We start from the raw sequence: 13,070 nt of genomic DNA on the forward strand, positions 1-13,070 counted from the left end.
TACTCAAGTTCCAAGGTGGAGCTGTTCATGCAAGCCTGTCCAGAATCTAACTCCACGTTTTATAAAACATATATTCTAAACCTATGACTGTGTAAATGTCAAGGTTTAGGAAACATGTTTTCGATCATGACTTCAAGTCATAAAACATGGCGGCTCCAGAACTCCGCGGTAACCATACAGAGCACCACTTGTTTATCCCCTAGGATGCAAAAACATAGTGGCAGCTCTGGCTTCCTTTCTCCTTCCCTCCCTTTCTCCTTTCCTTCTTTCCTTCCTTATCTCCTTCTTCCCCAATGTCATACTGACTTTTTTGTTTCACTGTATAAGACGTCTCTGTAATTCCTAGTATCTGAAACAACGGCGCCCTGTCTCCCTCGTGAGTGACTTGAACATGCTTCAGTGTCTGACGCAAACCACAAATTTACCTTCCATACATCTCTTCACAACAAAGAAGAAAAGCTAGCTGAGCCCTCCACACAAAGAAATGAAGCCATGCTGACTAAAAACTAAACATAAGTTACCACGACAGGATTTGTCTTAATCCTAAAGTGGGGTCTTGTCCATCTGGCTCTCCAAAGGACAACAAAGACCCAGGAAGCCCGAAGCCCATTGGAGCTGATTTTTTGTTCCATCAAGAATAGAGCCCTGCTCAGATATTTTGAATACTTTCAGAGACCTGTTCTGGTTCTGCAGTTTAACCGCAACCCCCCTGAGAGATCCAGGGCAGGACTACACCTGATAACTAATTTAAAAAAAAATTATTCTCTCCTGGTGTTCAGCAACTCCTGTTAGAACCCCAAGTATCTTTTTCTCAAACAGGCCTGTCAGAAGTACAGCACCAAGACCCTGGTCCTTTCCAAATGGCTCTAGAATGTACGCTCTGTGAATGTGGTGACCTTTTTTGCTCACTCCTTACAGCCGGCAGACTCCAAGAAGGCGCTCAGTGATCTCTGCCTCCTGGTACTCAAGCCATGAGGTAATCCTCCCTCAGGTATGGACTGGCCTAGGGACTAAGCAACAGATTCTCAGACAAAGGTCAGGATGTCACTTCCACGATCAGGTTACATGTGACTGAGACTTTTGTCTCGCTATCAGCCCCCCACCCCCATCTCTTGCTGGGTTTGAGGACATGTTGCCAGGTTGGGCGGCCTGTATACAAGGAACTGGAGCTGGCGTCCGGCAAATGGGCAGCGAGAAGCCAAGGCCCTCAGTGAAGAGCACTTCAAGAACCCAGTTCAGCCAAGAACCACACAAATGATCCCACCCTGGTCAAATTCTTCTGTGAAATCTCAGTCCCGGCCACTGATGGCAGGTTCTGAGAGACTCTGAGCAGAGGACCCACAGAAACCATGCCCAGACTCCTGACCGCAGAAATGAGCAGGTAATCAGTGTGTATTGCTTTTAAGCCACTAAGTCTGTAGTTACCTGTTACTCGGCGATAGATAAGCAATCCGCTGCCATTTCCCCAGTGCCCGGAACAGTGTCCGGCTCGTGGTGGGCAGGCAATAAGCACGGACTGCGTGAATCAATAAGTGAAATGAATTCCTGTCCCTGACACAGGGACAGTTGCTGAAGAAAGTTAGCAGGCATCACAGTGCCACGGTGTACAACACAACATGGTGAATAAACTCAATTTTCTACAACAAATATGCTAAAGAATGCAATTTTCTAAAATACACATATAGTAAGTAAATACAATTTCCCATAACAAACATGTTAAACAAGCTTTTCAGCGGTCGTAATAGCCTCAAAGTTGACTTATATTTCCCAGGAGATCACCCTAAGCTTTCTATAGTTAAAAACAAAATATGACTGGAGATCTTTTTGCCCTTCTTAGTAAAGCCACTGGCTGGGAACTCCATTTCATGATGACAAGAGTCAGAATATGCAGAGTTTGGACCGAGACAGTCCCTCCGCCTGACCTGGCTAGTGCTTACCATTCTTGATGCCTTTACGGGGCCTAATTGGAAAATACACTTCGACTTTCCTACTCACACTCTGAGAAGCATTTGGGTCAACCTCTTCCCTGTTTCTCAAGAGTTTCTCATTAAATATTCTTACAAATTTGTGGCCTGAGATTCCGACTTCAATCTTAACCAAAGTCAATCATAAAATTCTTTTATTTCTCATTACAAGTTGTGGTAATTGTCTGGAAAGCAAAGGGCTGAGAAATATGGCAGGGGACACAACGGGAACAGTGGGTACTCATCCTGAAGAGAAGCCCCTTCTCCAAACAGGACTCTCCAACTTTGAACTAAAGGATGAGTAGGAACCAAATATATGAAAGGCCGGAGTGGAGATCTGAATTTGGAAAAGCATTTTAAACAGAAAGAACAGCACATAAAAAGGCCCAGAGAAATGATTCCTCAGCAGAGAGGCTGACATTACAGACTCCACAAAAGATAACTATACACACAGTAAATCTACTAGAATCACAAAATATATTTTTCTCATACAGTCTTTCAGGAAGTCCAGCATGGACAAAGAATCCTGAAACTTTCCAAATGGTTCTAGAATGTAAGCCACATAAAAGTGGTAGCTTTGCTTTACAGCTGCTTGCCAAATATCTTTACATTATTTCTAATTGCCAATTTACTTTGGAGAATTAATAGAAGGTTTTTTTTTTTTTTTCCACATTTTCACATTTCACATTTTCCCATGAAGTCTCTGGGGAAGAAGTCCACAGTGGGAGGAAGTCATGTGGGAGGAAGCCAAGCCATGTGGAGAGGCCGTGGTAGGCTCCCTACTGAGGGTCCTAATCTTTGAGTCATCTTCATTTTATTAGTCAGGGTTCTCCAAAGAAACAGTAACCGTGGCGGGGGCGGGGGTGTCCATATATCTGGCAAACCTATAATCCGCAGGGTAGGCTAGCAGAGTGAGCACCCAGGGAAGAGCCAGTGTTACTGTTCAAGTCCAAAGGCCATCTGCTGACAGAATTTGTTCTTGCTTGGGGAAGATCAGTCTTTGTTCTGTTAAGGCTTTCAACTGAGTGGAGAAGGCCCACCCACATTCGGTGTGGACAATCTGCTTCACCCAAAGTCACCATTTAAACATGAGTTTCATCCAAAAAAACACCCTCATAGAACCATCCAGATAATATTTGAACAAATGCATGGATACACAGGCCCCCCAAACTGACACAAAAAATTAACCATGATCCCAGCTCCGATTGTAGCCCAGGTGATTGAAGTCGCCTTGCATCCCCCAGATGAAGCTGGCCACTAGCTGGGTCCCAGGGATTAGCCTCAGTCAACGCCACAAGGAGCAACAGAATCGCCCAGCCCAGCCATCCCCTGCCTGGCTCCTTACCGAGAGATTCTGGAAGCATCATAAATAGTTGCCAGTCAGTGAGCCTAAAGACGGCTTGTTATACTTTAAGAAGAACCGGGGCGCTATCTTGATTTCCCATTACTCCCCGTCTCCCTCAGTGGGCATCGGCTCCGCTGGCCGTCCCAAACACGCCAACTCTTTGCAGCCTCAGGGCCTTTCGAGCTGCCGTTCCTTCTGCCTGTTGTCTTCCTCCGGCTCTCTGCTTGGCCGGCTCCTTCCATCTGTCCTGCCTCAGATCAGATACTACTTCCTCAGAGAGACCTTCCCCGATTACTCTCTAAATTGGACTCCCTCCCTCCCTTTCTTTGTCTCTGTTGTTGTTTCTTTCTTCCATTGGGTTCATTTTCTTCAAATCATTTATCTCACGGTGAAACTGTCTTGCTATGTCATTGGCCAGCATCTTCCCCCAATTAAAATATTAGCTCCATACCGACGGGCTTTTATCTAGCTCATGTGCTGCTCACCCAGTGATTAGTGCAGAACATGTGCTCAATAAATATTTGTTGAACGAAAAGCAAATGAATGCCTCTATCATTTGTAGGTGACTGACTTCAGGATTCTGATCATAGGCTTCAACTTACTGCGTCTGTTATCCCAGAATTTAATGAAGGGAGATTAATACACACACGTGATACAGAGGATGTCTTGCTCTGACTTTTCTTCTGCTCTCTTCTCCCCCTCTAATGAGACGAGCAACCACGAGGGAACAAAAAACCTAGCATCCTTTTAAAATACCTCAGAGAAAAAAAAATCTCTGCATTCTTATACTTGATTATTTGTGTGGCTTATTTATATATTTCCCTAACTCTTCCAGATTAATTAAAAGACAGCTCTAAACTTAGCAAGGGAAGAAATGTTCTCTGCCCTCTCCTGGAGATCCAGTCTACCATTAACCTTTGTGTGACACAGTCTCAGGTCTTAAATTCCTTTCTCCACTGCCACGCCCCCCCCCCCCCCGCCCCCGTCACGGCACTGACCTTGGAGGAAGGAGTGGAGAAGCAGCAGACCCATCTCCCACCTGCTCTCTGCTTTCTGTCCATCTTCCAGTTCTTTCCCACACTTGAGGTATGAAGATAGTATTTATCCCCCATCACCTGAACTCCAGACTTTATCCTGAGGCTCATCCTGCCTGCGGCCGCCCCTCCAAGCCCAGCAGGCAGCCACCCCCACCCTATATACCATCTTTACCAATTCTCTCTTTACCAATTCTGGTTCTCCCTTGTATTAACCATGTCTTTTATTTTTGTATCTGATGCTTTGACATTTGGGGTCCTGTTGACCCTGGGGAGACAGCCCCTCCTCGGTTAGCCAATTCCTAGAGATAGCAAACTCACTGCAAGCACACTTTTCAAACACAAGCCAACCAATCCAGAGCCCACACCTCCCAGACCCCCTTGACTGGGCTCTCACACTCCAGGCCACTATCCACCTGCCATAATCAACCTGGGGCCGGGTGTTGGACAACTTGGGACAGCCCTGGTTCTCCAGACCCCACTGAAATTATTCAAACCTGTCAACCTAAGCCTGCTGATGCCGCCTCCCCCATTCCTTCCCACAAAACCACAGTGAAGTCTCTTACCCACAATTTCCCTTACTCTATCTGTCTCCCACCCACTCCCAACAAGCCTAATGCTTCTTCATGTGTCCGCCACCATGGCGTGGTGTGCCCCTCCCCGCCCCGCCGGGAACTATAAGCAGCTAACTTTCCAGTGACACTCAGCACCTGGTTTATTGACCTTAGTGTACCTCAAGTTTTCTATGAATAGACTGTATTTTAAAACATCCCTCTACTACATCAAATCAGTTGTCTTAATCATTTGGGGGCAACTCAGATTCTGCACTCAGTGCTCAGTACTTAAAGTTTTATTTCTGCAACATTTGAAAATTCTTGATTCAAATCACCGACGCACTCAAGAAGCTTTTATCGATGTCTTGTGTGTACTGAGGATTGTGGAAGACTCTGGAGATAAAAGGATGAATGAGGCAGGCTTGAGAGGACAGGGACTCAGAAAACTATGTAAGGAAGAAAAGGAATGAATGGCTGTCTTCTCAGAGAGCTCCTGGTGCGTTCCCTTTATAAAGTCATTGTCAGTCTTGGAGGGCTTGAAATGAGAATGAACTGTTTCTCTTGCTCTGTTCCCTTTTTTACATGACAAGCTACGGAGATTAGGAATCTAAAAGGTTGTTTTATTTCTCCCCGTTATCATCTACCAGGCTTAATTAAGCTTCCTTTGAAACATCTTCACAAAAATACCGTCCAGCTATTCCTCAGAACAGCCTGAGAAAACTGTTGTTTGGGGGACAGAATATGAGCCCTTAATATAGGCCAGGCATTACACAAGCATGATGTATGCATTATTTGATTTAATGGCATAACATGTGTACTGCCATCCTTATTTTACAGAGAAAGAAACCGAAGTCTTATAGAGGCTGAATACTTTGCCAAACTCAGCGCAGCCCATAAAAGGTAGCACCGGGACTTGAATCCCGCCACAGTCACTCCAGATCCTACTTGTTTAGTAACTAATTCCATACGTGAGCTAAGAAACTGTACCATTTTCTAAAGATACCTTGCTTAGAACCATTCTTAAGGACTCTGGACCCATCCAAAAGACTTTATCCCAGGAGAAATCCTAACCATTCGAAATGTGGCTCCTATATTTGAACACACCCAAATCGTTCTACTAAGAGTTCATGAGAATCTGTTTTTAAACTCGCTCGGCCTGCCCATCATACAGCGGTCTAGCTGGTCCCACAGTAAAATGAGCTACTAACACAACAACTCCAGAATAGCTTCTCTCCCAAAACTCTCCATAGAAGGCTTTAACAATTGCGTTTCAGGATTTAAGCTATTAAGAGAGTGAGCTCTCCTCTTTCTGGTTAGTGATTCTTTCCCAAGGAATTGTCAAAACTGCGTGACAATGACTGCCTGCCCTCGCTTTAATTTTCCCATTTCCATTACTCTGGTCTAACCCATCCCACAGAGGTTACCTCTAGACTCTAGTGACTGACTGCATTAAGGGAAAGCATATTCCTCTCTGTAAGATAATTACAACCACACAGGCCAGGCATCGGTAACTTGTGGGAGAGTCTACGACTTCAATCACCCTGAACCTCAGGGATTTCTTCTCAACACATTATCTGTGGGAAGGAAATTCACAGGACACCAAATAATGTGTCAAGCTCAAATCTGTGCCTTTGTTTCTCCACGTGCCTGGCTACCCATTAAGTCAGATGATCATCGTTGACAAACTGAACACTTTTCTGGCACCTTGAGTTTTAAAATTCCCAGGAGAAATACTAGAAGCCACTCCCCGCCCCCCACCTCTTGCAACCAAAAGAGAAATCTAGGAGTTGCTGAGTAAGGCTTTTGATCCCTTGCCAAAACTCCAGCTAAGACACTAGGCAAACAATATTTAATATATCTTTTTTAAAGACCAAGACTTCCCCATCCCAGCCCAGAGGGAAGTGAGAAGACACATGCAAAGACTTTCTATCATCCCACAGTAAGCAGGTACTGAGCATCTACTGTGTCTGTCTGTCCTAAGGCCTTGGAGACACAGCAGCGAACTTAAATTCTCCTTCTCACAGAGGAGCAGGTCAGTAGTTGTGTGATTTGAAATTCCCACTGGAACCAACACAGAGTACTTTAAATAATTCTCAAAATCTTAAGAAGTTAGGGCCAGAAAAAGAAACTCCAGCAGTCTTTGGAGGCTTACAGCTGTCTGGGGCTCTGTTCCCTCCACATACTAGAACGGGGTATTTAATATAAGCTGCCAAGAAGAGCTGTTATCCCGTCTGATGCTGCGGAATGCCCATTTTCTGCGGGCAGTTCTATAGGTTTCCTTGGATTCTCAAAAAAGTCTAGGATACTATACAAATTAAAAGCATTCCCTCAACATACCCACAGTTCCAGGAAGCCAGGGGTCACAGGTCATTGTAAAAGGTCTCTTTTTTGAACCAAAATGTAATGTCCAGTGGAGACCACATTGGCCACGACAGCCACTCCGACTGGTGAACAAGCCGCACGGCCCTTCCGGCGCATCAGAACTTGGCCCACAGAAAGCTGCAGGCGTGGCGGGAGGGTGGCCAGCGGCCGGGGAGGGAACAGGAGCCCAGCAGGCCTGGAAGTAAGGAGACGGGGCTCCCTGTCCTGCCCTGCTCCTGAGTGGGTGCCGGGCGAGATCATCGCGCGTCTGTCTTCTGCAGACCTGGCTTCTGACACCTCTAAGTTCTAGCCAGGACAAGTTCTCAGGGCCCGGCTGCCCGCGGCTCCCAAGTTCTTGGAGCGCAAGACAGACGCGATTTGGGCCAGCGGGAGTGGGGGGAAGTAGCCCGGCATTTCCTCTCGGCGGCGAGGCTCGGGGTGCACACCTCCCGGGGCGACAGGGACGGCGCAACCCACACTCCCACGCGCCGGGCGCACACGCGCACCCCGCACACATCCTGGACACGCAGCCGCGGCCCCGCACACGCGCGCCGGGCGCACGCACCGCGCTCGCGCTCCCCCGGACCCAACTTTCGAGCGGGACTCGGTACTTCACCGTCAATCACCGTCGCGTCCGCCTCCTCCCCCGCCGGGTGCACTTCCAGTCTCAGAGACTTCGGGGTCGGGGCCGAGAGCGGCCCGGCCCCGAAAAGCTGCTCCTCCGTCACGAAGCGCAGTTGCACGCGGAACTGCAGGCGCGCGGGGCCCCGGGCCATGGTGCGAGCGCCTCCTCCGCGCTGCTCGGCGCCCCCAGAAACTGCCGGGGGGGAAGGGGGAGGGACTTGGAAGCGCCAGCCACCTTCCTCACCTCCGCGCAAGTCCGAGCGTCCACCTCTGTCCGCCCAGGGCTCCCGCGGGCACCTGCAGCCCCGCGTCCCCGCACTGCCACCCCGTCCCCCCACGCCCCCCCATCCCCCGCAGGCGCCGCGCAGGTGCTCGGGGCCACCCCAGCGGGCCGCTGCTCCCACGCGCAAGTTTGGGGAGCTCACGAGGCACCTGGAGGCACTGGGGGTTTGGAAGCAGAAGGGTGACACCTGCTGTTCACTGGGACTGCTCTGTGGGCGTGGGCGTTGGCTTGGAAATGGCCTTGGCCCAGGCTCTCTGCTGGGTGGGCTCTCGCCCAGTCCAGGTGGTTTTGGGGTGCTCATGGCCACGTGGGAGCGACCATGCCAAGCGTAGAGTGCTTCTTCACTGACAGGTCCCCACAGCAGCAGCAGCAGCCAGGCGGTGGGGGAGCGCTGAGACCCTCGTGCAACTGTCAGGGCTCAAATGACCACATTCTTGCCCCATCACTTGGAACTGCAAACTTGCTTGCTGCTGGGCGGTGAATCATCTTCCTAGTCCTGGGTCAGGAGGGCCAGGGACTCTTGTCCCCAAGCAGAGGCCTGACTCTTTAACAGCTACCCAACCTAGCCAGCTGGCTCCAGCGCCAAAGGACAGGGCCTCCGAACCCCAGGGAGCCACATCACATGTTAGTCTTGTGCAGAGCAAAGCTGGTCTCTGGCTGCAGGGGATTAATAAAGGAAGTAGTCTTTCTTTTGACCAGTGGCCCCTTTATGACTCAAGAGCCATAAAGGGAACTTTCCTTCACTTTCTGAACCAGCTTCTGTGTGTCCTTGGTCTCTGCTGCGCCAGGCAGAATGGAGTGCAGGAAGGAAGCAAGGGCTGGACATCCATAGGGATTCCAGCAGGCTGACTGGGTAAGAATGAGCTTCCCCGGAGGCCATGGGGTCTGTAACTTCAGAGTTGCCCACCTGGACTGGGAAACCCAGCCAGGCTTTATGAAAGGCCGGGTCTCAAGGGTCTCCCCTACCTCTACCCCACATCCCATTGTTGTCCTCCTTTTGACGTGGTCACTCTGGTTTCTCACCTTACTCCCTCCAGAGAAGCTTTCCTCCCTCCTTTGTCTCTTACCTCCATGACCCCAGCATCACGCTCTTCTTTACCTTGTTCTTACTTCCATCTGCCTCATGGCTTTGATTTGTGCCCCGGGAGCCTCCTGGAATCAGAGGTCTTTTTTTTTTTTTTTTTTTTTTTTTTTTTAAGATTTTTATTTATTTATTTGCAGAGAGAGAGAGACCACAAGTAGGCAGAGATCAAGGGGGAAGCAGGCTTCCTGCTGAGCAGAGAGCCCGAAGTGGGGCTCGATACCAGGACCCTGAGATCATGAGCTGAGCCGAAGGCAGAGGCTTAACCCACTGAGCCACCCAGGTGCCCCGAATCAGATGTCCTTTAATGAGCTGGAGTTCTGGAAAGGGTTTGCAGTTTGAGGCCCACAGAATACCTGCACTCTGCCCTACCCCAGCCCTCACTATATCCTTCTGCCTGTCCTGCTTCCAGCCTCCTCGAAGTGCTCTCCTGCCTTCCCAAATCAGGAACTAACCATGGTGTCTCACAGCGCTTCCCGCATGCCTGGCACTGCACTAAGCATGTCGTGTACACTATTCAGTTACTCCTCCCCGCCAACCTGGGGAAGAGATACTGTTACTGCCCTCACTTTTACTGATCAGGAAACAGACACAAAATAGTAACTAACTCGCCCAGTTACAGCTGAGAAGTAGCGGAAGTCCTCTACAACAGTTCGGACACAAGAGTAAATCTCCAATAGCACTTACTACCACTTTCCAAAGTTAGAAGCTACTAGACTAATTTCTTAGTATTCCCAGTGGCTACAACTCAAGGCCCCAGAACAGTAAACACAGCAACACGTACACGTTCCCACGTTCTTCCCTCTCGTCCCCCCACCCTCTCAAAGCTGGTGGGAATTCCTTGGGCTTCCTCTCCCACCAGTGTTCCGCCTTTGAGTAGCCCTATGCATACCTGAGCAGATTTACCCTGGCCCAAGCTCCGGCAGAAAGTTCCATGAATCAGTTTTTCCGACTTCTGTATTGCATGGAAGGCAGATTCACTCATACCCTCTATTTGAACCACCGCTGCGCTCCACTTTCTGTCTTCAGTTTATCCAAAATTTCTTTTCAGGGCCACCAACCTTTTTTTTAAACCAGTTCAAGAGAGTTACTGAGAAGACAGAAGAGCTGCAGCCTGCAACAGAGCATTCTGAGATGAATTGGGCAAACTTCTCTGCTGAGTTCCCATCTCTGGTCGGCCACCTCCACATTGTGCTGGAGGAAGGAGGCCGTGCTTTGCCAGCTGTTTGCAGAGACTGAATGGGAGCCAGAGGATCAAACTGGGGAAGCCAAAGCCATGATCCAGATTCTTCCTCTTGTGTATCCAAAGCCATGATCCAGATTCTTCTTCTTATGTATCCAACACCATGATCCAGATTCTTCCTCTTGTGTATCCTCTAGAAGGCGTAAGTCCTCTCGGAAGGAAGAGGAGGACCCCTGGTACACAGTTTCCCTGAGACACCCCACCCCAACCCATCATTGCCACCTCCTGATTGACTCTGTTGTCATACAGCATCAAAAGCACTTACGTTTTTCCTGAGTATAATCTTCCCAAAGTTTTCATTCCCCAAGTAACATCTGGAAAGAGACCTCTAGTTAAGCTCATCTGCAGGGGCCTGTGACAGCAAGCTCAGCAACCAAAGGGTCTTCAATGGACAAGTGCTGAGTTGAGAGAGAGAACGGAAGTCTGGAACTGGGTGCAAACCTGGGATCAGAGGATCTCACCTAGCTGGGTGAGCACATGTCCCTTCACCTATATTCTGTCTTCCACAGGGAGCACCCCAACCCGTTCATGGGCTCTATTTCAACAGCTTAAAGTCTAGACTAGGTTCTTCAACCCCTGGGGAGCTCTTCCTTGTACCTATTAGCAGATCCCACTTCCTGGTCCAGACATTGCTTCAGAGAAACCCAGGCAGGAGTGCCCCCTGCCCCCTTCCCCTGATCTCAAAATATATTATCCTCAGCAATATGGCAGCCACACGGCTTGTTATGGTGCCTCACCAAAAAAAAAAAAAAAAAAATCTGCGCCTCAGCTGAACAATTTAGAAATAAATTTCTACATGCCACAAAGCTTCTGATGTCACTCATAAGTAATTAAAACAGAATATAATAATCTGCATATGATCTAACCCATTAAATACTTGGGAGTCAAAACTCTTATTTGAGTTTCCCATATTTGTGATTTCACCTATTCATCAAAATGTAGCCCTCGAATCAATATTATCAATGCCTTCATGATTATTTGCAGACACACGCTGGGTGCTGAAAGTTTGAGTCACCTGATGAACACATTCCCAGCTGAGGCTGAGCAAGTGACATTCTATCCTCTTGTTTCAGCTCTTTCCCTGCAAACAAGCGGTCTTTCTGCAGTCTATTTAGTATCCTGTCTTTCACATTTCATATGCAATTTGTTGGGGATTTTGCTATTTAAAATAATCCCCTAGCACAGTGCCGTCTACCACTCCTAAACACAAAATGGCTGTGAGGTATCTTACAGAGAAAATACATGATTTAGATCATCTTTGCTTAGGCATAAGTTATGGTACTGTCAGCTGTGAACTTAATGTTAATGAGTAAATAATATATATTAAATAATGTGTCTTGAAATAGATAAACACCTAACACAAGGTTATATACTGACTGACAAAAGTGTAGCCATGGGCTTGTAGGAACGTAACACTGTATTTCCCCTAGGAGCGACGGTTCAGTATTTGCTAATTCAGTGTTAGCAGCAGCTTTCTAGAACATAACTATCTTGAATGACAGGAATTGACTATTTTTTACCACGGTAATTCATTTTTGGTGGTGCTTGGCGAAGAGACCTCTGTAACTCTCAGACAATGCAAGATACCACTTCAAAGCTTAGGCCTAGCCTCTGCGTGCATGGCTTGGTGAAGGGCACACCTGCTCTTCCTGCAGGTGCAAAATGAGGTGGTCTGAGAGAGGGGACGGAGTGGGGGAGCATGCCAGGCATCGTTACTAGCCTTAAGTTACTGAAGGTACTCAATGTCCTGCATAATACAGGAAGGACTAACTTCATTATGAAAGATGGGGGGACATTATGGGGAAAAAGAAGAAGAAAGTTTATCTTCTCCCTTGGAAAACAAACTATATGGAGAAAGAGGGAAAGAGGAAGTGAGCAAGAGAATGGTCCAACAATCACTCTCTACACTGGTGGGCTTCAAGCCATGGTATGTGAAGACCCAACATGGAGGATTTTAAGGGAATGAATTTCCAGATCTACTGCCACAAGTATTTTTCCTAAAATTGATCTTCCTGAGAAGTATGCACAATGGAGATGCTCACTTTATTAAGGAAAGCCATCTTTCCCTTATCCTAATTTTACTAAGGCTAATGCCATGGAGTACAAACACACATGGAAAGCATTAAATAAAGAGACAATTTAAAATACTGCCCTGGGTATACAGAAAGTAAATGACTACAATCTGTTTAAAAGTCGGGTAATATCCAATTTTTTATTTTCAATGAAACCGTGGGAGGCCTAATTGAGCTGTCAACTGAGAGATTATTAAACATAATTTTAGGTGGTAGATTACTCTCTGACCCTTGGCAACTCCCAGCAATCATGAAGGCCATGAAATACGAGCCCCAATGCTTAACCTTCCCTGGCTTCATGGCACAGCAATGCCTCTGCTGACCCCGTGGGGAGGACGTAGCACCTTCTCCAGAATACCCAGTCCAGGGGCACCCGCCTGGCTCAGTCAGTAGCGCATGCAACTCTTGATCTCTGGGTCGTGAATTCAAGCCCCACACTGGGCGTGGAGATTACTTAAAAGAGGCACAAACACCTTGTCCAGGTTTACTGGGAGGGAGTGGCGAGAATT

General features: G+C 47.9%; 1 protein-coding gene across 2 annotated transcripts in view; it reads right to left on the reverse strand.

Annotated features, from left to right (window-relative positions):
• LOC131812733 (histone-arginine methyltransferase CARM1-like) overlaps positions 1-8,192 on the reverse strand; it is a 254,032-nt gene extending 245,840 nt beyond the window's left edge. For both annotated transcript variants that reach the window (XM_059142592.1, XM_059142591.1), the window contains exon 1: positions 7,875-8,192. In XM_059142592.1, the coding sequence (XP_058998575.1) occupies positions 7,875-8,034 (160 nt within the window). In that variant the 5' untranslated portion in view covers positions 8,035-8,192. The remainder of the gene's footprint in view (positions 1-7,874) is intronic.
• Between the last annotated feature and the right edge of the window lie 4,878 nt (positions 8,193-13,070).

Source organism: Mustela lutreola, chromosome 12 (assembly GCF_030435805.1).
Source record: "Mustela lutreola isolate mMusLut2 chromosome 12, mMusLut2.pri, whole genome shotgun sequence".
Taxonomy (NCBI): Eukaryota; Metazoa; Chordata; class Mammalia; order Carnivora; family Mustelidae; genus Mustela; species Mustela lutreola.